The 23,312-nt window shown below is 39.5% G+C and overlaps 2 protein-coding genes across 6 annotated transcripts in view; one reads left to right on the top strand and one right to left on the bottom strand.

Annotated features, from left to right (window-relative positions):
- The window catches only part of CMSS1 (cms1 ribosomal small subunit homolog), a 232,513-nt gene that overhangs the window by 26,065 nt on the left and 183,136 nt on the right, over nucleotides 1–23,312 (bottom strand). For 3 of the 4 annotated variants that reach the window (XM_033051870.1, XM_033051872.1, XM_033051871.1), the window contains exon 2: nucleotides 2,274–2,374. In XM_033051870.1, the coding sequence (XP_032907761.1) occupies nucleotides 2,274–2,374 (101 nt within the window). Of the gene's footprint in view, nucleotides 1–2,273; nucleotides 2,375–14,788; nucleotides 14,878–23,312 lie in introns of those variants that run through there. The other variant, XM_033051874.1, reaches the window with a different exon arrangement.
- The window catches only part of FILIP1L (filamin A interacting protein 1 like), a 189,724-nt gene continuing 181,315 nt past the window's right edge, over nucleotides 14,904–23,312 (top strand). For both annotated transcript variants that reach the window (XM_033051866.2, XM_033051867.2), the window contains exon 1: nucleotides 14,904–15,272. The gene's annotated coding sequence lies outside the window, so the exon portion shown is untranslated. The remainder of the gene's footprint in view (nucleotides 15,273–23,312) is intronic.

Below are 23,312 nucleotides of genomic sequence, written 5' to 3'. Positions count from 1 at the left end.
CTTCCTTTTTGAAGGCAGTATGTAACCCTTTCTTTCAACAGCCACAGAAACACACAGCAGGCAACCCAAGCACACAGCAGGCTTGTAGGCAAAGCCTTGCTTCTTTAGAGAAACATGTTAAGACTCAAAATTGCCTCCTTTACATTGCACATATATATGTATATATTTTTAGACACAGTATATGATTAGTCCAGCAACAGTGAATCCATCTTATTCAGACATTAAAAATAAAGACATAAAAAAAGAAATTTCAGGGTGGTGAATGGTTGTAAACTTACACATCTTTGATGATTTGCAGTCTAAAATATTTCAGCATCTGATCTGTTTTGAACTTCTGACCCTTATTGAAGCATTAGTTGCCGACCTACTCATGAAATAGCTCTTTGCATGCCACCCTTAAGAAAAGGTCATTTGCATGCTTTTCTTATGCAAGACACAAAGCAGACAACTACTTTTTTTTGACACAGCTCCCTTGTGCTCTGTGTTTTTATGCTATTTTTACATGGAAATTCTTAAAATGCAGAAAACAGGAAATTTGTGCCGAGACCAGTGATTTATGAGCTAAAATGTCATAAATTCCTTGTTTGTTAATCATACACAGAACATAAAATATTTCCTGTATTATATTTCTAACATGTTTTATTTCTTTACACGTTGCCAAAGTTATGGGAAATTCAAATGTAGAGTGAAAACTGTCTTGCATGTGTGTGAAAGTTTACATTCCAGGTCAGCCACATACTCTGACTTTTGGAGTTTGCGACAAAGTAAACACATCACTGCGTCACTTGGATTGGAGACAGATCATTCATTTCACTGTAAGCGCGAGGACAGCCTGCAGACTAGGAACATGGACGCTCATAACTCTGGTTGGTGGTCTCGTCACAGGCTTTAAGGTGCCAAGCCCATTGCAGAACAGCTTCCAGCCTCTGAATAAGGCAGGCATGACTGAAATGGGTTTTCTTATTTGCACCAGAACTACAAAACCACCAGCTTTCCATAAATAACTCTGATTTTGTATGTCTAAAAGACAGGCAATAACCCATCCATGACTTTCAGTTCCCATAAAGTATTTCCTTCTTGCAGTTTCATGTCCAAACATCAAATTACCTGACTCCAACATGCAGGATAGTCTTTATGTGACAGAAAGACCAGTGGCAGGTGTTCTGCTACAGCTGAGCAGTCCCAGGCTACCTTGGCAAGTAACTTGTGTTGGCAATCCTTTCTAATGTTCTCATAAAAAGGGTCAAGCAACTCTTCCAAACAAAGTGTCTTAACCTACTTCTAAATGCCTATGTGAAAATGGTGATAAAAAGTGGCTCCATAAGAATTCTCACTCCTCAGCATCTGACTCTCTGATAGAGCATGTACAAAGGCAATACAGCTTTCTCCTGTATTGCTTGGTCCTCTTTCCTAATCAAAACATTGATCTCATTCAGATATTTGGATCACTTCACCTTTGGTCTCTTTGGAAAGACATCCAAAAGCATAGTAATTGCTACCATGTTGTTTACACTTCTCTGCTATAAAAAAAGAACATCCCTGCAAATGGTTTTCACTTGAGCAATTGCCTAGGCATTACAGAGTGAATTTACTGTTGACCTAGGGGTCAAAATTAATATCCATAACCTCAAGGAGAGACAGCTTCCAATGTAATTTTAGCTCTCCGACAGCCACTCAGTCGATTCTCCTGGGTGGTATGAGGAAGGCAAAACAAATTTACCTTCAAACAAGAAACTTCTTAAAATCAACCAACCTCTAGGTGACTTTTTCCCTCAAACTGGGGTGATGCTGGTTGTTCCTTGGCATACTCCACGTAATGCTGAGTAACACAGTTCCTTGGATTAAAAGAAGGTTTTAGCAGTGCAAGGGTAAGAAAACATCAATCCGTGAAGACCTACATTCTTTTTCACTCAGACCTGGAACTGGGGACATGCTTGGGTAGAGAATCTGTACAACAAGTAAATATAGCTTTATAGACTTTGTGTGTGCAGGGAAAGGCAAAAAAATTGCAGGGGAAGACACTCAGTAGCATCATTCATTGGACAGTCACTTTGTAGGACAGCAATCTCAGCTCACACAAAACAAGTGTGAAGTTATTGCTGAAATCTACACAAATGTGAACATTTTCAAATAAGGCAACATAATTAAAAAAAAAAAAAAAGATACACGAATAGATCAGAGAGAGTGAAGAAAACGGTCCCCTTACTGAAAAAAGGACATTATGTTTCCCTATGTGTTATCCATTGTGCTAAACAATTGCTTAATTTACAAACCTGCTTTCTTTTCTTTTTCACAGTGGGTTTGGAATCTGGATCTTGACATGTTGCTGTCTTGTTTTCACTTGCTTTTTCAATAGCATCATCATCTGAAGGCTCTAATCAGAAAAAAAGAAGAGTTCTTGTTTACCGTCTTACTTGTCTTTTAAAATCCATCTATCCATCTTTGCATTCAAAAACAGGGATACAAAAATCTTTAGCTGAAAAGCTGTCACAGCATGATTGGCAATAAATACAGTTGTAACAAATACATCCTTCTTGCTAAGTTTGCTGATACTTCTTTCAAAATAAAGTTATTTCCTCCTACTAAAACAAGTCTTGCAGATGAAGAAAAAAAGTGCAAGCAAACACATACAAAAACGCACAAGATCCCCATTCCAAGCTCCCAAATGCCTTACTGACACAATAAAGAGGAAAAATTACAAGAAAGGTAAAATGCCCTATTGTAAAAAAAAAGCACACTTTTCCTGCAAGTACATTTTAATTGTGCCTCTTACTTCAGCAATAATTAGACAAAGGCACCATCCCCAAAATTCAAGCAGAATGTCCACAAGACTAATACACAAGACTATGTTTTAAAAGACAGCTATTTAAATTCAGGTGTCACTACCCATTCTCCATCTCTTTTATCTACAGAGAGACTTTGGTGAAAAAAATAAATGCACAGCAACAGCTCCCTCCAACAGTGTTATAATAGTGCTTTAAATGTATTCAAACACAGATATTTCTACTGGGGACTAAGTTACTTCTCTGACTATTGCCAGAAGTGTTATTATCCATCAAACTGAATTACTTCAACCTCTGCAATTGGAATATTTCTGTACAACAGGTATTCAGTCATTATTGCAATCTCCTGTATTCCAAATTTCCTGTAAATTCACAGCTTCAAGATTATTTCTTTTGAAAAGAGAGGAACAGAAGTATTTCTTAAGCATCTCCCCAAGTATAGATGATATAACTACATGCAATCCCTAGTTGTGAGCAGAGTAAACTGAGAACATGAGATAGAGAAAATCAGTTATAGTTGTTATTTACAAATTCCATGTTGAAATAGCTACCTACTGAAAAAAGGTAAGTGAAAGATAAGTGAAAAATATGCAAAATAATTTAAGTGAAAGGTAAGTAAAGGGATGAAAGAAGGGAGAGAAGAATCTCTACTAATCCACAAACACAGCATTACATATTATGTAGCAATAAGGTAGTGGCTTTAAAAATCCTTATGTGACAGAATGGGTAACAAAATGGGTACATATTTATTCGTGGAAAGATACCATCTCATAATCTTCACTCCTTTTTCCCCACCTTGAAAAGCCTGTGTAACCAGTCAGCACCCTAAAGTTGGGTTCTGACAGATGATAGAAGTTCAAGAAAGGTTTAGGAATTTGAAAGATAGTAAAGAAAATCAGCAAATATTTTAGCAGGTTGGATGCCATTTGTCAGGAAATCTACTTGATATAAACTAGATTCTTGGCAAACCACAAGAGCTTTAGAAAGAGAGCAGCAACTGAAAAGAGAATTTGTTTTCTTTTCAGTACAACTAAGAGACTCCCAAGTGAAGAGAGTAGATAAATATGTTAATGAATTTACAGTAATTTCACGTGTATAAGCCACACCCTTTCGACTAAAATTTTGGTCCCAACCCGGAAGTGCAGCTTACATTCAGGAGTGGTCAATACATGAACAAAGTTCTGAAGTTTCCCAACCCAGAAGTGCGAGCCGCGGGTTGAGCTGAGCTCGCGAATTGAGCACCTGCCAGTAAAACCTGTGCTTGTGTGATTGTTACAAATTGGTTACTTTGTTGCACGAGCATCCTCGCTGCGAACGGAAGTGCAGCTTATACACCGGTGTGCCTTATGTATGGACAAAGAATGAAAAGTTGCTGACACCCAGAAGCGCGGTTTATACTCTGGTGTGCCTTATACTCATGAAATTACTGTAATTAAGACCAAAATAAATGCCATGGAAGAAATTACTTGTTTGTAGCTCAATATAGGATGAAGACATTCTGAAATCTTAAAATAGGAATTGAGCAAGCAAAGCCCTCACTTTCCAGCTCTAGAGCACATGCAGGAATGCGTGCTGCAAGTGAACATTACAGCTCAGCTGAACTAGCTGTTTCATTCTCCTTGCAGGCCCAGCCTCAAATCAGAGCTGAATGGACTCTGGCCACACGAGTGCCAGAGCCCATGTAGAAATGATGTGCCTAGTCTTGTACAGCCCAACACCTGGCAGCAGGGGAACAGGGCAACAAAGCAAGCTCAAAGTTTGTGGGACAAAACTTTTCCTTACATTACAGAGCAAATATCTTCCTCTTGAGCATGTTCAAGTGCTCCTGTACCATATGGCTGTCCCTGCACAGCAACAGATCTTTCCTGCCTATTCCTCTCCAAAGTCACTGAGCACTTATGTCCTCCAGCCACTATGGAATCTCAGACGCAACACGTTGTAAGAAGAAGCTGAAAAATCACATCATTCGGCCTACTCCAGGAAGTTTAAAAGGTGTCTTGGTAATTCAGTGTTACCACTGGCCATTACCATGGGCTTATTTTCCTGTGGATCACCCTTGTTCTGGCAAATTTATTGTGCTTTGTTGTACAAAATACAAATTTATGTATTTTGGTAGGACAACTTCTGTATTTAAGGACCCATCTGACTTCTGTCTCATTTGCCCTGGCTCCAGAGATACTGAGAGAGCAACCAGCTTTAATACACACCAGTTCCACACCCTTGGGGTTTTGGACACACTGCATTGAAGCAGGCTGAAGAGATGATATAAATGAGGTACATCAAAGAAATCAAAATTGCCTCTTCATCCCTCTTGCTCACTGTGCTTGAGCCCCAAACACCCACTCCAAAATGAATTTGTACATGTTTCACTGAACTGAACTGCTGTGTGAGTTCTTTCCAACATTTCACATTGAAAATAAATGAGAATTGCATCAAAGAGATTCAGGGGAAGCTGCCTGTGATCTGCAAGCATTCCTTCTGAAATCCCACTTGGCATGCTCTGAAAGGCAAACAGGAGTCGTGTAAGTCTTAAATAACCCCTTCTCTTTCTCACAACTGAAAGACATGCTGCTAGCAATAGCAATCTAAAACTGGACAAATGGTTTCCATGATCTGAAATAGCCTGACAATGTACCACCTGTTCACTGCTCATTTGAGTTTGGACAGCACTTCATGGTGCAATGTCCTCTGCTCTCAGCAAGAAGTGAGAGAAGAGAGCACAGACTCAGAGTAACAAACATCAATTCAAATTTGAGCATCTTTCTGCAGTACCTGAATATCTTTATTTCATACAACTGGAGAACTTTCTATTTATTCCAGAAACAATCACCCACATCCCAGCAGCTCGTCTCAAGCTGTAATTATTTGTGACACCATGTCAGCTCCTGTGATGACAGGAGAATTTTGTTGCAAGCATCAAAGTACCACGGGCCAGACTCTGCCAACCATGCTCACATTAAACTGTGTACCTTTCTCTGCAAATAGTTACCTTGATGTCAGTGGGGTTATTCACAAAATAAATCATAACTTGATGCAAATAAGTGCAGAAGCTCAGAGATCACAAATATGACTGTACCAGACCAGCACTGTTTGCTCTGCTTTGAGGTGTTGAGCTTTCCAGGAGATCTCTCTTTGCCAGAACAGGAGAATTCACAAATCTTTCCTTAATAATAAGCTGGTGAAAATGCAGAACCTAATTGATTAACACAAAGTTGACTTTCATCTGGCTTGAGGTGCAAAGGAGTGGGCAGGCAGGCGCTGACAGGACACACTGCCTGTACAGTGATGCTGCTCAGCACAGCAATTCTCTGCCTCTGCTTCCCTGAGACTTACGGCATTTATGCAAGCACAAGGTTGTCCAAGGCATCAGAACAGTCACTAAATGCTCTCAATACAGAAAAATAAATGGGAATTCCACAACTCTCCACATGCTTTGGTATTACATCAGCAGCATGGCACATACTAACAGGCTTCCCAGTCATGAAGTATTTATATTTTATCTTATTTTGAACCATGCAAAAATGGAAATAGCCATTTCTGCTTCACACATGCACACACACACACAAAGACTTTTTCATTGATATCAACCACTGTTTAAAATCATCCAGTGCACTGATTTCTAACTTCTTTCAAATTTAACATTAACATATCCACGTAGTCTAAGTACAGCAGTCTGTATACTAATTATATACATGTAAACACATTTATTAATACATACACATCTTCATGTTTATACATATTCACAAAAAAATACGGAGATATTTAGATAAATTAACACATTCCCTTTAATAATCACCTTTATTAACTAATATATTCACAATGAATTTGTATTTTTTCATTATTTATTATGGCATTTTTAAAGGCAAACAAGACCTTAATGATAAAGGATGCAATGACATCTGCTTTAATGTGAATGCAATTTTGTTCACACAAATTTGCATTTTCTGGGCTGATTCACCATTACTGAGACTTTTGACCTTCACATGCCACTTTCCTACTCTGAAATTATTAACATAGGAGTTATAGTGACAATGACATAAATAATTAATTCCTGTAAGAACCAAGGCTGACTGAAAAAGTGAAACTCTTCTAGGAGGACACTTCCAAATGCCCCAAAATAAATAAAACGTTACAACTGAAAATAATCATAAAACTCTTTGGGAAATGCAGCTTGTGTTTCAAGCCAGCCTACAGCTGAAATAAAAATAAAGGCAGATCACAGAAATTATGCCAGCCATGAGAGGCTTGACAGGAATATGAAGAAAACAAAAGGAGCTTTTCGAGAGACGAAGAAGGTAAAGTTCTTGGAACTCTTCATAATGTAGGAACAACCAACTAATTAGAAAGAAAACCTGCTAATTAGAAAGAAAACCTGGAATAGAAATACAGTAATTTCACGATTATAAGCCGCACTGAGTATAAGCCGCACTTCTGGGTTTCAGCAACTTTTTGTTTTTTTGTCCATATATAAGCCGCACCTGATTATAAGCCGCATGTTACAATACAGAGTGTGATAAAAGGTATCTATTCTATCACCATCTGTTGAGGGTGGGGACAGTGATCCTTATCTCAATGGCAGATAATCTGCTAATGGGCCATCCATTGAAACCAGGCAGGGCATTGTTCTTTATCTTTTCACAACCCATCCTTCCTCCAGCCAGTCATTTTCTGCTAATGGCCCATTGAGTCCCACTGTGGGACTGATAAAATTACTGCATCCCATTGAAAGTTGCTCCAGGCAGGGGGAAGAGCCCAACATTTCTTACCAAGATAAAAACAGAGGGTTTGGGACACTAAGGGAGCCCCTTTTTCCACTGGACTCCAGTGGAAAACCGGATTTCTCCACATCACCACTGGACCTCTGGAGGGAAACTGCACCTTGTACAGGAGCACTGCTCCAACTGAGCCACATCTGTCACTGCAGGAGGATGCAGCCACCATTTAATGGGACTGCTACCAACACCCTGCCTGATGGGGTGTCAGGTTGTACTCTGACTTTGTCAGGGTTTGGAGTTTGTTTCTTTGTAGTACTGTATTTCTATTTTAATTTCCCTAGAAAAGAACTGTTATTCCTAATTTCCATATTTTTGCCTGAAAGCCCCTTGATTTCCAAATTATAATAATTTGGAGAGAGGGGGTTTACATTCTCCATTTCAAAGAGAAACTCCTGTCTTTCTCAACAGACACCTGTCCTCCAAACTAAAACAGCAACTTTTTGTTCTTTGTCCATATATAAGCCACACCTGATTATAAGCCGCACTTTGGGTTCGGATCAAAATTTTAGTCAAAATGGTGCGGCTTATAATCATGAAATTACTGTACGTTGCTTTGCATACATACCCAAATATAAGTGAGAGAATAATTTCTACTAGGTGGTTTTGGTTTTTAGTTTGTTTGTTTTTTCGTTGGTTTTTTTTTTTTGGTTGGTGGTTTTGGTTTTTTGTTGTTGTTGTTGTTGTTGTTGTTGTTGTTCTGGAGCTAAGTGAGATCAAACATCTATTTGATGTACAAAAGGCTCCCAGTGACAGGGGCCAGTACAGGACAAGCTCAATTCTTACAATTAATTAATCTCTGTGACAAAATTTGGAGGGAACCTGTTTTACATGCCCACAAGGGAGAATCCCTCAAATTTTATTTGATGTATCTGCCTGCGATCAGACACACTCTTGGTCAGAAATCCCCGTTTTGTTCTTATGCTTTCATCAGGTCTATGTATCAGTACTAAATTAGAATTACATGAGAACAAAGTTTGTACAAAATTTATTATGCCTCCCCTTTACTCTTTTCCAATTTCATCCTCTCTGCCTGTTCTAAAATTGTCTCATAACCAAAACCAGATTTTAAACAAAGCCTCTGTTTCCTAATTTTTAACAAAAAGTTCTGTACACTGTGGAAACAGGTTTTGTATTTGCTATGCTCTCTTTCTAGTTTCAGATGTTACAGGAAATGATGTGCTTGTCATTATTCTGTAGGTGGGCATAGCTCAGTTTGGGTGTGCAATGATGGATTAATTTCAGGTTGCTTTCCAAGTGGTGTTTTTATTGACTGGTTGATTAAATTTCACTGATCTGTGTTCATTAATCTGGGGCAAAATATTTCTCTAAATTCAGTAGATTGAAACATATTTGATGCCAATTAAAATGCCAAATGTGTTGGGCACATCTCGAGACTTCTCTTAATTGTCACTTTTCTTTGGGAGGAAGGGAGAAGAGGGGCATAGATAGAAGAGGTCAGAGAAAAAAAATAATTCCGAGACTTCCTTATTATTCTGTTTTGCTATTAAAAACTGACCTTTATCTTCAGTGAATCAGATTAAGTAATCTCAAGGTCAATGCACTACTTGGAACTTTTCTCACTGAATCTCTGCATGTCCCATCAGGTAAATACAGCACAAGGTCAATTAAATTTCTGTAAAATGTAACAGCTGTCAGCAAAACTGGCTCCCAAGTCCCTGTCCATCCTTACTCAGCTGAGAGGGCTCCTGTTGCCAGCAGAGTTGTGCTGACCACAGTAGCTGGGCTAAAAGTGGAAATGACACAGTATTTTACACCACACCCCTACATTACCACTCCTCAAGGCAGCAGAGAATGGGGCTCAGGCGGGTCCTGCCATGCTGCCCACCAGTACCCAAAGAACAGATGAGCTCTTTAAAATGCAACAGACTTGGCTGGTGGGCTGCCTAACTAGCAAAAAAGGAATAACATGCCTCCCTGACAAAAGGGAAAGGTTCTGCAGAGGGAGAAGAAGGTATAGAATTCAGCATTTCTTAGCAGTCCAAACCAACTCCTGGACAAATCCCAAATTACTCAGCTATGTGTCACCAGCAGAGCTAACCCCAAAAGGAGGATCTCTCTCATGTCTACCAGGTCAATCCTCCCTAAATTCCCTCTCTGTAGGCAGTGGACGCTTTGATTTTTCCTGTTGAGAAGCCTAATAATAGCACAGATACCCTGGAGCCCGTGGTGTAAAGTCAACTGGCCAAGCAATAGCTGTGAAGCTCTTTTGGAGACTTCCAGACCATGGAATGGCTAAGAATGCAAACTATATTATTAATATGGTTCTTCAGATCAGTTGCTGGCTATTTATCATGGCAATACTTTAGATACTTTAGAAATTTCTAGTAAATGAGATAAAAATATTAGACACAAAAGCAGTCTGTCCTTGGAAAAATCACCATATAACCACAGCATTAAAAATAGCTATGACAGTGTCAGCACCCTTTTCTTTTCTCAGATTGCTCTGGCTATACTAGAAAGAGTCCTCTGGCAACTCAAGAAAAGCAAGTAATTCTCGCCATCACAGGCATGCATCAAGCACAGTGAGTAGCATAACTGAGAAATCTACATGACACATTACAGAAAAAAAATCCCCAAACAACAAAACATCTCCTTACCTCCTTGAATAAGGATTAGCTACATCATTTAAAACAGTAGAGTAAGACGAGTTCTAGTCTTAGAAATTAATACAAGAATATAAACTCACAAGAAATGAAAAATAGTATTTAATTGTATCAAAAGACATAAAATTATAGCTTGATGGAAAATGTAGGCAATTTTTGCAGTTTAGCTTTTGCAAAATGGGCACATGTATCAAATAAAGTGCCTTCATTCAAAAGGCTTTAAAAATATTTGCATATTTTGACTATGCAAAAGAACTAAAGAGGGAACACTGGATGCACTGGTACCTGCTATTGTCACCAGGAAGCACAAAGCTACACAGAAAGCTCTGTTGCAGGTTATTTCCAGTTAGTAACCACTGCTTTGACTTTATCAGCCTACTGCAACAGAAGACAGAGCTGTCCCTCTGCTCAGGCTCAGACAACCTCCATGGGAATTACACATGGTGCCAGTGCTCCATCATCCACAAACATCCATAGTCCCCACGGTCTGGGCAGTTTTGCCTTCCAATCTCTATGAACTAAGGAGTCATTTCCCAAGGCTGGTGCATTCCAGTGCAACAGTAAATTTTTATATTTTTGAGGATGCCTCAAACTGCAGACTTTACCTCTCAAAGTATTTTAAAAAGGTATTTCCAAGTGTGCTTGTGAGGCACGCCTGAGGGGTAGACAATGTAGGACTCAGACAATCCTGTCAAAGAATCAAACGAGCTTCAACTTTGTCCCCATAGGTAACATTAAGATAGCATAAACTTCACAAGTCAGTCAGGCTAAGCCTGTGCCAAGCCACTCTGTAGGAATTCCCTGTAATAATTCCTAAGGACTGGCAAAAACTTGTACTACAAAGTCAAAGACAACATTGTTCTAAAAATGCAAACCTTTCCTGGGGTAGTTCAAAAGGCTTATCTAGCACAAACAAATGATTTTGCCTGATAAATCCTGTGACAGGATATTCAGTTTAGGTTTCTTTTCTTTACCCTGATGGATAATTTAAATTAAAATCACTGTCCATTCAAGCAAAAAGAATAGGTTTTAATGCAATAGTATCAAGTTAATTTTCACTATACTCTGATATGATAAAAAAAGTTTTTTTAATCACCAACATAACTATCTGCAATGCAAAGGATTTCCCACAATACATTTCTAACAACTGTATCTCCCCCTTTTTAAATACTTTTCTTTTAATATTCAAAACAGGCACTTCCAAACAAATTTTTGACATGACTTTCTAACTAGGAGTGAATTGAGACATAAAATAAAGTGCATATCAGGGAATAAGACCAGGAAATCCTCAGTTGTATACATGTAAGCCACAGGAGAATAAATTTTAGATGATCAAGGTGAGGCCCAGCTTGTAGCATAGCTACAAGCTTGCCCAACTGATAATTTGACTTTTTCATTGTTATATTTTGCCCGTAAGACAGAAAGGTGGTAGAAAAGCCACTGTAAAAAGTACTAGGTCACCTTCCTTCTAATAAGAATAACTTTTTCACCTGCTAGGTGAAGGTAGAATTTGACATCCTACTTCTGCCTTGGACAATGGAAAATAGCATCACCAAGGTAAGCAGAGAGAACTCAGTATTCATTTGGTCCCTGGAGTTTTAAAACCCATGGAAAGCAAAGGACGAACATGAAGATTTGACATGACAAGAACATGACAGGTCCTTTTACTGTTTGCCATCCAATTTAATTTCTTCATTATGAGCTTGCCAAAAAAGAGCAACCAGAGACTTCAGCACAGGGTACAAATCAGTTTCGTTCTTTGTATGCTTCAGCAGTGGTATCATGAGTGAAGGCTGAGATAACATCCACAAATCACTTCTGTCTACTCTTTTTCTTTTGTTCTCTCAAAAATGATCCTTCATGCTGAAACTTCTAATAATCTTATAATTCCAAGTTCAATTCAAAAGCATACTTCCAGAGAGATGGGGAAATGGGAGACTGATTTTTTTAAGTAGCATTAAAAGGGTTTTGGCTATTTTTAAATCTACTGGATGAGCATTATAAATGCTAGCCTTTTAAAAAGAGCTTCTCTTCTCGACAGATACCACGCACTGCACACCATACATTCAGTTTAGAAACCACACAGATGGGTGCCAGTAAACCTCTGCAACAGTTTATGCCAAAAATACAATGCTATCCAACTCTGAATAGCACAGGAACAGGACAAGCTAGCCTACAGCTCACCACACTTGAAACTGTCTGAACCATTATGGTTCACAATCTCACCTTGTAAATGCTCCATGGGATATTTAAACAACCACAAATGTCTAGGAATTTGGGGTCAATCAAAAGAAAAATCAGCTCACACATACTAGTTACAGAATGTTTAACTGTGTTCAGGGAGAATCCCATGAGTCTGGCTTGAAATTCATCTCAACCCCAACACAGGCATCTGGGAGGGGAAACTGCCTGGGCTCTGGAAAAGTCAGACACAACTCATTCCAGAGGAAATGCTACCAAAAAAAGCTGGGCAGTTAAAAACTGTCAACAAATAAGCAAAAAACCCATGCAGAATCATAAGGAAAACACAAGTTAAGAGCTCAGGAAAAGCTAGGCACAAACCACTTCTTCCAGGAAGTTTGCATCACTGGGGTTGGTCACACAACATTTAGAGCCCTGTACATATGAACAGCACCACTCCATAAATGCCTCCCTAGAGATTAAACTCCCTGCCCAAAGCCAACCAATGTATTATTTGTATGAGCAAGAAATCACTCCTTCTCCACAATATTTGTATGGGAGAAGTGCATGGCCCAGTTCCTGACAAAGTATGACTCTGCCTGTGCTTTGAGATCCACTAAGCACTGCGATTCCTTCTTTTTTTAAGAACTATCCGTCTATCATATATGGAAGCTGTTGTTAGCTGCAGAGAATGAAAACCTGGTGAAAAAGAGGGTGAAAAGTATACTCCTCATGCTGGGGGAGTATATCCCTCCTTTATCCTCATAACCTTCCTGGTCTCTGGTGAATTCAATATCCTGGCACTAGAGAGAGGGGCAGAATTGGCAGTAGCACTGCCACTGTGAAGCTGACACTGGTAGGGTTGGTGTGGCTCTCATGAGGATACAACCCTGGAGCACAGACAACACAGTGCTATCTATGTTTAGTGATGCTGGTGACCTGTACACTTAGAATTTCACTACTTACATAGTGCTATTCAATATACACCTATCTGGAGGTGGACTTGTTCCTTTTTCAGGTCTTCTCTTCAAAATCAAACACTAGCATTCTTCATTTGTTGTAATATTAACTTTTGACAAACATTTATTTGTGTTAATGGGAAAGAAATAGGTTATCTGGGAGGAAAGATGAACTTGGATAAATCCATAAAACTACTTAATGGCTGAGGTCTAGCGTAGGTCTGACTGTGAGCGAGTTTTAGCCAGGAATGTAGCATGGTCCCAGATGCGGTATCTCCCTTAATACTGACAGTGATTCGTGTTTTTTTACTGTTCTCTGTATTGGGAAGCAGCTGTGGCTCACAGCTGGGAGAGTAAAACAGAGAGTCTGGCTGATCCTGTGCACTTCAAGTCTATAGATCATGATAAAATTACACAGTGGAACTTGCCAAAAATAGTAGACTGCAATTAAAAAGGATATATAGCACACGTCACAAAAACTTAACAGCACAAATCATTTTTCACAGAGACACATTGCTACTTTCCTGACTACTGATACCATTCCCACCTTTTTGGCTTATGGGTATTTTGCAGCTGCACGTATCTATAGTAGGCAGTTATCACGGCCCTGATTTTTCTCAGGTTTTCTCTGAACATGGAAAATTGTACACATGCATATAATGTAACATACACTCGGACAGATGTCACCACCAAATAATACATCCCACTGAACAACACTGCAAACAGTCCCTTATCCCAACTCTCCTACCCATCTTTACACACAAATGAGAGCTGGCATTTTGAGCTGCTCTGATTTCTGCAGCTTTTTTTATTTAGAAGCCTTCATATGACATAGAAGTATCAGGTCTCCATTTGACAGAGTATCAGGTTGACTCATATCAAGTTAAACTCTCCTTCAGGCTAAGAACAAAATACTCTGACATGTTGCCACACAGAGTTAGAGTGGCAAATTCCCCAGATCATAAAACATCTGTTGAAAAACAGTTCCCTATATAAGGCACAAGGGTTATGTTTCTATGCCTCTTATTCTTTGCTTCCTCCTCCTTTTCATATACTTCACATTTCTCTGCAGTTTGATCTCTGATATTGCAGGTTCTTATTCCCTTTTAAGCTATCCTAGCATCTCAAATTTATATGGTACTAGAATATACATTTGTGGATTTAACTCACTTTTCCAAAAGGTCTCACTTATTATAAGAGCAAATGAAAGGAGGGATAATTTTTTATAGTGAGAAGCATTTAGGGCAGTACTGCACACTCTGATGCATTAAGGTTTTTGAGAGGAGAAAAGGCACCGGGCTTGTCATCTGTGTCAGTGCTCTCTGTTTAAGACTAACGATTACAATGCAATCTCTCATCTGCACAGGCTCTTTGTGAACTGACATGCAGCTCATTTGTTTAAATGATCAAATAAAGCACATTATGAATCAATCAGTTCTAACTACCAGAAAAATAAGAGCTCATACCTAAATTCATTTGCTGCAAGCAGATGGTGGATTGCTTTTCCGTCCCTTTCTGCTGCAGTCCTGTTCCCTTAGATCCTCTCTACTAAGAGGGGGACATACCGAGAGGTCAGTTTTCTGACAAGGTCATCTGCCTTCAGAGCATGAAGAGAATTGCACAGAAAGTGGGTTGGGCTATATTTAGAGTTTGGTCCAACTCTGTGCCAAGGTCCCCCCCGCTGTCTCTCTCTTGCAGCACCGTCTCAGGTTTATTCTTGCAGATTCTCAGCCCACAGAACACACGAGGATAGGAAAATCGCTCTGAGCTACTGTTGGATCGAGGTTTTCTGCAATTTGCTAAAAACAAGTGGAACAGCAGTTCAGATGAGAACTCCTTAAATCCCTCATTCTTCTAGTCCTTATCTTTATCTAAGTGGATTCTCCCTTTTCAGTTGAATAAGGAGAAGAAACTGCCTGGGATAGAGCAAAAAGACTCTCCTGAGATAAGGTAAGGTTGCTTCATTTTTGTATTGCCATTGTAATTACAGAGCAATTGATGATTTGGATCAGAGATGCTTCTTCTCCTACACCAGTTCTGCATATCAGCATTAAGGGTATTTTTGGATAATGAAATTCTTCATGTAAAAATATCAATTCTCATTATTGCTGTCTATAAGAAATAGGAAAATAAAAGGGTTTCAGCATATGCAATAGAATATACTATCCGTTTTTTAAATTAAATTACTGTAAAAAGCACACAGCCATGCTGATAGACTGTATTATTCTGAAAATGAGAACCTCAAATGTGTGGCTATATGCACATTGATTACATATACAGGCATGGGTTTAAATGCGCTGAGTGATGTTTCAGCCACATTATTTTGCACAATATGAGCTAGCATGGTAGCAAGTTCGCAATACAGGGCTTGCTGCAAATGGTACACATCTAAGTAAAAAAATAATCATTAATAAATGAACATGTGCTCAAATCCCTTTATAGTTCCAAAGAAGTTCCTCAGCTCCAGAGTACAGGCAGTATTACAGATCATATTATATTTGGTTGCCTTTCCACTGGATGCTATACACTGGTTCAGCATTGCTTCTCTTTTTAAAAACACATATAGCTCAACAATTTTCCTCAGCACCATTTCAAACTGTTGTTATCCTTAAGGAAAAAATACTCTGCACAGAATACATCATTGCATACCTGTCTGTAAGGAGATTCTAACACACTTCAGGTCACATGGGCATCATGATACTGTAGTATGCATCCAACATGAGGAGAATGTTGTCATGCAAAGACACTCTGGAGCCATGGATTTAGCATTGGCACACACATGCTTTCTAATGCAACATGACCACAGCAAGACCACAGGAATGTTAACATGAAAAAATTGGGTGGAAAGGTCTACTTGGTCCAAACATTGATGGGACAGCACCAAAACATTCTTCACAACAAAATCTCTGTGTAAAAGCCTTAGCAGAAGCAACTGAAGAAAGACAGGTAGATTCTGGATTAAAAGTAAGCAAAGAGCAAGAGAGGTCACCAAATCACTGTTAGTTCAGCTAAGGTGACTGGATGAATTCCTGTACTTATTTCAGGTTGTCTTTTCTTAATACAGCTGCTGTTTAAATTATGCCATGCATCAGGTTGTAGAACATTCTAAGTTGGCAAAAGTCTTATCTGCTGAAAAAACTTCTCATTTTTCTTACTCTCAAGTATGTATAGGATCTTCTCATTCTTTGCTTTCTGATTTTAGTAATTTATGCTTGGAGTCTGGAGTGTTAAGTTTATTTAACAGATGTAATAAACACTATCAATTTCACACTAAATATCTTCCTAGCAGTCCTAAGATTGTTTAAAAAATGAAAATTATGGTAGAATGCCATGGAACCAACTTGGGCTGTGTTGCATGTGATAACTCAGATTCATCCAGAAGGTTTATATTGCAAGAACTTGAAGAGGCTGAAGGTTACTGAAGTATGTCAAAGGCATTTATCAAATCTATCAGCAAGTAAAAGGCGTCACAATACAAAAGCATCTAGTGCAGTCTAAGATCCGAACAATCTTTTATAAACAGTAGCTATACACTGGTAAGAAAAGGGGGAAAATATGTCTTTATAAATTTTAAATGTTCAGGTTTTGCCTAAAGTTATTGCTTAATGACTCAACTTAGTTTTTGTGACACTTTGTGGTACTATTCTCCATTTGCATGTGGGAAAATATTACTTACTTCTCCATCAAAATTAAAGACATCAGGGATGTAGGGATGGCTTAAAAAAAAGAAAAAAAAGGCAGTAGTGATGTGACTGAGGTTACTAATGCAGTGTTCCTAAACACCTTCCTGCTGCATCACACTGGCAGACAGACTGGTTTGTTTTGAAGGAAGGGTCATCACACCCTCCCCACAGGAGCTGAACCTAAAATGTGTCTGTCACTCAGACTAGTGGGAGGTTTGCTGACATAGGGATGAGAGCTTTGGAAAATGGTAGTATGATGATGCATATGAGCATGGCATTACCAGAAGAAGCTAGAAAGAGGCACATCTGAGTGAACAGGTAGACAAACTCAATCTGCTTCTAACCTCTTTCTGGAGCCAGTCCTACTAGGTTCTTCTTCTTCCTATTCCTCATCATAAAATTCCATTAAAAAATTCCAGCACCATGAGATAGCTTTGTCTTGCTAGGGTGTGGTCTCCAATGGGCATGATATATCCATTTTAGTGGAGATCACCATGGAAGTGAAAAAAATTTTAAAAATAAATTAAAAGGAGGAAATTATTTTTTTTCTCCTCTCATGTAAGAAAGAAAGACTGAAACTTTTCATTTCTATAGGGGCTGGCTGATACCCACCTTCTTTCCCTGTGGTGGGAGGGCATGGTCATACATATTGAATGACATGTCCAAGGCCGTGGAGGAGGAAGGGAAAGCTTGGCTGCTGATGTATGCTGCCAGCTGGCCAGGCAAAACTCCAAGAGGACATTCACTCCTTGCTTTGGCACTGTCCCCCTTAGCTGACAGGTGTAAGCAGGGCCTGAGCCAGATGGGTAAATCCAAACAGTGCAGGGGGATCAGTCCCACCAGCAGCCAGATCCCCTGTCCTACTCCCTGTATTTACATTCTGCCATGGAGGCTTTCTTCTGGTGCAACCAAACAACAACCAAACTTAGGATTTTTCTCCCTCCCTGCCAAGCTGAACAGACAGAAACAAGCTGGGATTTTGGGGAGAATCAAAGCACACCTCAACTCATACTGAAACAAGGACCTTTAACAGGAGGTCCTGCCAGGTGCCACAGTTCCAATGCTACACAGCCCTGCAGTCACCCTGCAGAATACAAGACTCATTTCCATCCACCACCATCAATGCCTAGCTGGTGCTGCAGCTGGCATTGAGGCAGGGACACCCAAAAGGGGCTTGGAAGAGTCTGAGAAGGGTAAAGGTGGCACTTGGGAGTCAGTCAGTGAGTACCTGGGTACAGAAGTGTGTATACCTGCATAAGGGAGGAACACAGAATTTGGTATGAAAACAGGTGGCTACAACTGCTGAAGGATCTCTGCCTTAAAGCCTGCACTGAAATTTTCTTTCAAAACCTTTAGTGACTATTGCTACAATTTCTGAATATACTTTCCAGGAAGGGAAATATGCCAATATTATGTTGTATAGGAAAGAGAGATACTTATAGACAAAAAAAAATCCCAAAGCAATAATTAAGCAAATAGTTAATTATAGTCATTCTGCTAAACAGTACATTCCCCTGAGACTTACTTGTAATAAAGACAGGGAAAGAAATCAAAATTCATACTCACAACCAGGAACATAATACCAACCTTTGTCTGACCTGCTTTCATAAATCCATCTCTCAAACACAGCAAGGAAAAAAACCCAATACAACTTTTGCATAGGGTGCCATGCTAGTAGAGTGATATCTCATTGCAGAAAACAGTCTGCCCTGAGGAGAGGAACAGACCCATCACCTGAATTTTCTTTCAGCCTGATAAAAGTGTTGGGACTGACAGAAAGATCTCCAACACTGGTTTTCACATTTTGCATTACAGAATTTTAAGTGTGGCAAATTGACTGTTGTCTACTCAAAGCACAATAAATCTTCATGCTCACAGTAAGGCACAGGACAAGAAACACACCAGAACAGAGAGGTAACTCTTCAGGCCAGCTCTAAACTTGGGAAAACTGCAGGCAGACCACACTCTGCTGCACCCAGGGCCTTACTTCTCACCCAGACAACTTTGTGGTCCCACTCAGTACCATTTTCTGGCTCTCAGTCCTTACTTTGGTGATTATTCAGGATGGGTATACAACCCATTCACGTGAGAAGATGAAGGTTGTCAATTTTAAAACAACTTCCAATGACAATCCCGCCTATACAGTGTGGCATTAAGGTATGTAGGAAGAAAGAGTTAAAACTGGGATTATATAAAACTGATACAAATAAAAACTGATACTAATAAAACTGACACTAAAATGCCACAGAAAGTAATCCAACAACACTTGAGTTCTTCTGTCTCAAATACCAGAGAGTGAAAGTGCATACAGACAGCTGCAAAATAGTAAATTACAATTTTTCACAAAATGAAACATAGTCCTGCTAGAAGCAATCCTTTGAGGTGAATTTTCTCACTTTTCACTCATAACGAGCTTTTTGGTATACCAATCTGATCAGCAGGCATTCACTTCAACAGGAGAACCAAGTCCAATCCCTAGCACAAATAACATTGCAAAAAATTAAAAATCAGCATTTACAACATGGTTGTATTTTAGCACAGTATTCATGCACTTTTCTTAACCACTAATAATACTTTGTGTGAATATAAGAATGAAGGATGAAAAACAAAATCTCTAAATGGATGTCAAATAATTTAAACACTATCCCTAAAGAAACAATTTTAAAATCATGTACAAAGTACAGTAAAAATAGGCATTTTAACCATCTTGTCTGTCTTTAAGAACACTCAATTTAAATAGCAAATGAGCAGCAGCCACTCTTCCTGTCACTGCACTTTCTTTTGCTAACACAATGCATAGAGATGTCATCCAGTACAACTTGATGTATGTCCCCTCTCACAACATCTGCCTAAAAGAGGGGAATGGCAAGGAAGTCCCACCTGGGGAGAAAGTGAGACTGTACAGGATGAGCTTGTCAGTATATGTGAAAAATGAAGGGTTGAGATGATGTGTCAGGGCCTGTGTGCTCAAGCACCTGCTGTTGCTGTGCAGTTCCTCTCACTCAGCCAAGCCAAGGGGCTGCACATTCCCTGCTATACATTCACCCACTCACCAGCACCAACCCACTTAGAAGGAGACAACCAGACTGTGACAGAGTTTCTCAACACAGACAAGTAGACACCAAGAGGTTGAAACTATTTGACCTTTTTTGCAACTTGAGGCTCTTGAAGGGGGGAAAAACAGAGTCCTTGTTCCCCCTCACACTAACTTTTACCTGTGAGTTTTCACACTAACTCACACAACTTCAGTTGTCTGAGGTGGACAGCATGCAGTCTATTTATAGGTTTATTGAGTCTTCCCAGTGGTTGGCTCCTAACGTGGGCAAAGAATTTCACAAATCTCTTTGGAAGCCTGGATATTCCTCTATTTTAGACTTCCCTGTCATAAATGTACAAGGTAGGTTTTCCATCAAGTTTGCTCCTTGACACTGAAACAAAAGGAAGAAATGCCAGGTTTCATCAAACGGTACAGGGTATGGAGAGACCACTGCAGAAGGCACAGCTAGACTCTTCCCCACGGTCCTTTCCTGTGACATGTGACTTAAATAGAGCTGTCAACACTGAAGACATTTCTATTATTAAAAAACTCCAAAGCTGTAGTATGTACTAAGCAGTCAATATTCTATTTTACAATTGTTGATGAGGTACTACATAGATGAGTTGCATTTCCTTTGTGTAAATGCCCAGTGCATGTGGTCAGAGGAAGGACTTCTAGAAGATTTATTTGGATGGAAGTCAGGTGCATGTATATGCTTTCTTATACTAAAGAGATTGGGAGTATTCATTGATGCATTGAGACAGACTGCTTAGCCTTCAGCAAACCACTAGCACTTCCACCTCAGTTTGTCTAACTGCAGGAATAAAAAGAAAAAAGAAAGAAATGTAGAAATATCCCTTAATGGGTTTTGTTGGAGTCTAAAGAACATATCTAGAGTTCTTTGGGATTCTGAAAGTGCTATAGGAGAATATAATAATTGTTTGTTATATTCTGAGAGAAAGGACATGAAATCCCTTTCTTTAATCCTTGAAAGAGCATAAGTGTTTTTAAAAGTATTTTTGAGAATCCAAACCGGTTGCATAGATCATTAATATGAAGAACAAACTTGGGCCTCACTCTATCAGAGCCACAACTCAGTAGGATGCATTTTGATTCTGAGTAACACTCTCCAGGTTTCAGTACTGACAGCCACAATCAAAGAATTCTTTGTCATGTCTTTGCTATTCAGCAGCTTCTGGGAGAGTGCCCCTGACAGGACACAAGAGAATGATAAGGGTTAGCCTTATCCACAGGGTTTCACTACCACATCCAGCTCAAGGACATACTGCTGACAGACTCTGCAAAGCTGGGGCCAGAATATACACAGGGTGGGAGAGACAGAAGCAGTGCTTTATCTAGGTCCTGAAGTCTGAACTCTGGAGACAGCCTTGTAAGGCAGATGTCCTCAGGTATCCTGTAGAAATTCACATAATGTGAATTCTTCCTTCGAGACCCTGTTGGGAAACGCAGTCTCCACCTCGCTGATTTACTGCAGGACTGCTGATAAGGAAACCTGTATAGCAGAACACTACCCACAGCACAACAGGGACAAGTTAGGCAGCATATCTGCAGAGGGAGATCAGTGCCTTAGCCAAAGTTACAGAAAACAGCAATTGTAAAATATCTCACGTCTTACAATATGGGAAAAAACATAACCCTCACATCAGAGATACTTTGTCTCTCACTGTTTGCCTTTGGGAGCAGAAAGAATGGCTACATACAATTAATGATATCAAACAGAGCCCAGCATAGCAATAAAAAACCCCACACAATATATTAAGTACTGTCGTGGTCATTTTATCCTTTTGTTTTTGTTTTAAACAGAACTAATTACTTAGCTCAGCAATGGTCAGGACCAGGCAGACAAGCTACACCAGGACTGCATGAAGGTATAACTCTGGGGAACAATTTTGATTATAGTGAAGGTTTCAGCTGACTACATTTTAATTAATCCGAGTAGTACAGCATTCTGAATCCCCAGATATCCCCGATCAATCAGAGCAATGCTAAAGTATGCTGCAAAATGAGTCATTAACATGACTTGGTTTACAGCATACTTTAACATTGCTCTAATAAATTCTTCAGCCGTTCTTTTAAGTCTCAGAGGTAATCTAATTTCTCTTCTATTTTTATTATAGAGGCTTTCAAAAGACATTTCAACTATATATCACTAAAATCATGTTGCTGTGGAATGCCAAATATAGCATCAAAAACCAAATACCTCTTCAATACTTGTATTAATTAAAAGCACAAAGACATTCCTACTTACAAAATAAGGGGTTTTTTTGTATTGATAAAGCATTTTAATTTAAAATAGGTCACTATTATAATAAAAATGAGCCACAGTAGCATTTGGTTAAAAAGCTCAGCAGTGAACTAGCATAATAATATGAGATAAAGTGACAAGATAAAAGCAGGATATTCAGGGTTTAACACATAGTGCACTTATATATGTTTTCTGTATAATGCAGGCTTAAGGAAGTCAGGCCTAAAGTCTGACAAAATATGCATAGAAATGCATGGCAAACAAAGAACCAGATCCCAAAATAAGCAAGTTTTGAGCTAATACATCATAAGACCCATAAGATTGATGTCACTTAAATCTTTAAATTGTGCATTCTCCTCTGCATCATGAATTCACCCGTGTTTTGCTACTGTATCGAATCAAAAATGTTAAACTGCCCAATACTCTCCCTGCTTCTACTGAAGCACTGCAGTCAGTCGCCAGTTCAGTTAAATGTGACCTGCAGAGGTGGCTGCACATTGTCCCCATCCAGCAGCAGTAGTAGATACCAAATCTTCCTCCAAGAGGGATGTAAAAACCAGAAAAAGATCTAGACAATGTGAAAGGACCAGGAAAACTCCTGAAGAGAGTATTCAAGCAGAAAGGGCTAAACCCTAGAGAAGGGCAGCCAGCACATACCACTGAAGCCAGTGGCAGTGGGGCAGGAAAGAGAATGACAGCAAGAGATGTGGAGCTCTGATTCTGAGCCACTTCTCCTTGTTGTAATGTAGCTTTGTTTTCTGCAAAATCCAACCCCCTCCCCTTCTCAACAGGGTGAGCTGCTGCACCCCCTCTCAGGGTCTGGACAGTCATGGTTCCATGGTTCCTTGGTCCATGCTAGAGGCACTGTCACACAGGGGTGGAAACACACTTGCTCCTGGCAGTTCCTACCCTGTGAAGGGATACCAAGCTCCTCCCTGCTACACCATCAGGCCAAATGCAGCCCAACTCTGCCAGCTGTTCATTGTTGTTACCTAATTTTTCGA

The sequence above is a fragment of the Catharus ustulatus genome, chromosome 2 (genome assembly GCF_009819885.2).
Source record: "Catharus ustulatus isolate bCatUst1 chromosome 2, bCatUst1.pri.v2, whole genome shotgun sequence".
Lineage (NCBI taxonomy): Eukaryota > Metazoa > Chordata > Aves > Passeriformes > Turdidae > Catharus > Catharus ustulatus.
Note: the sequence above shows the minus strand (reverse complement) of the source record. Positions and strands in the feature narration are given on the sequence as shown.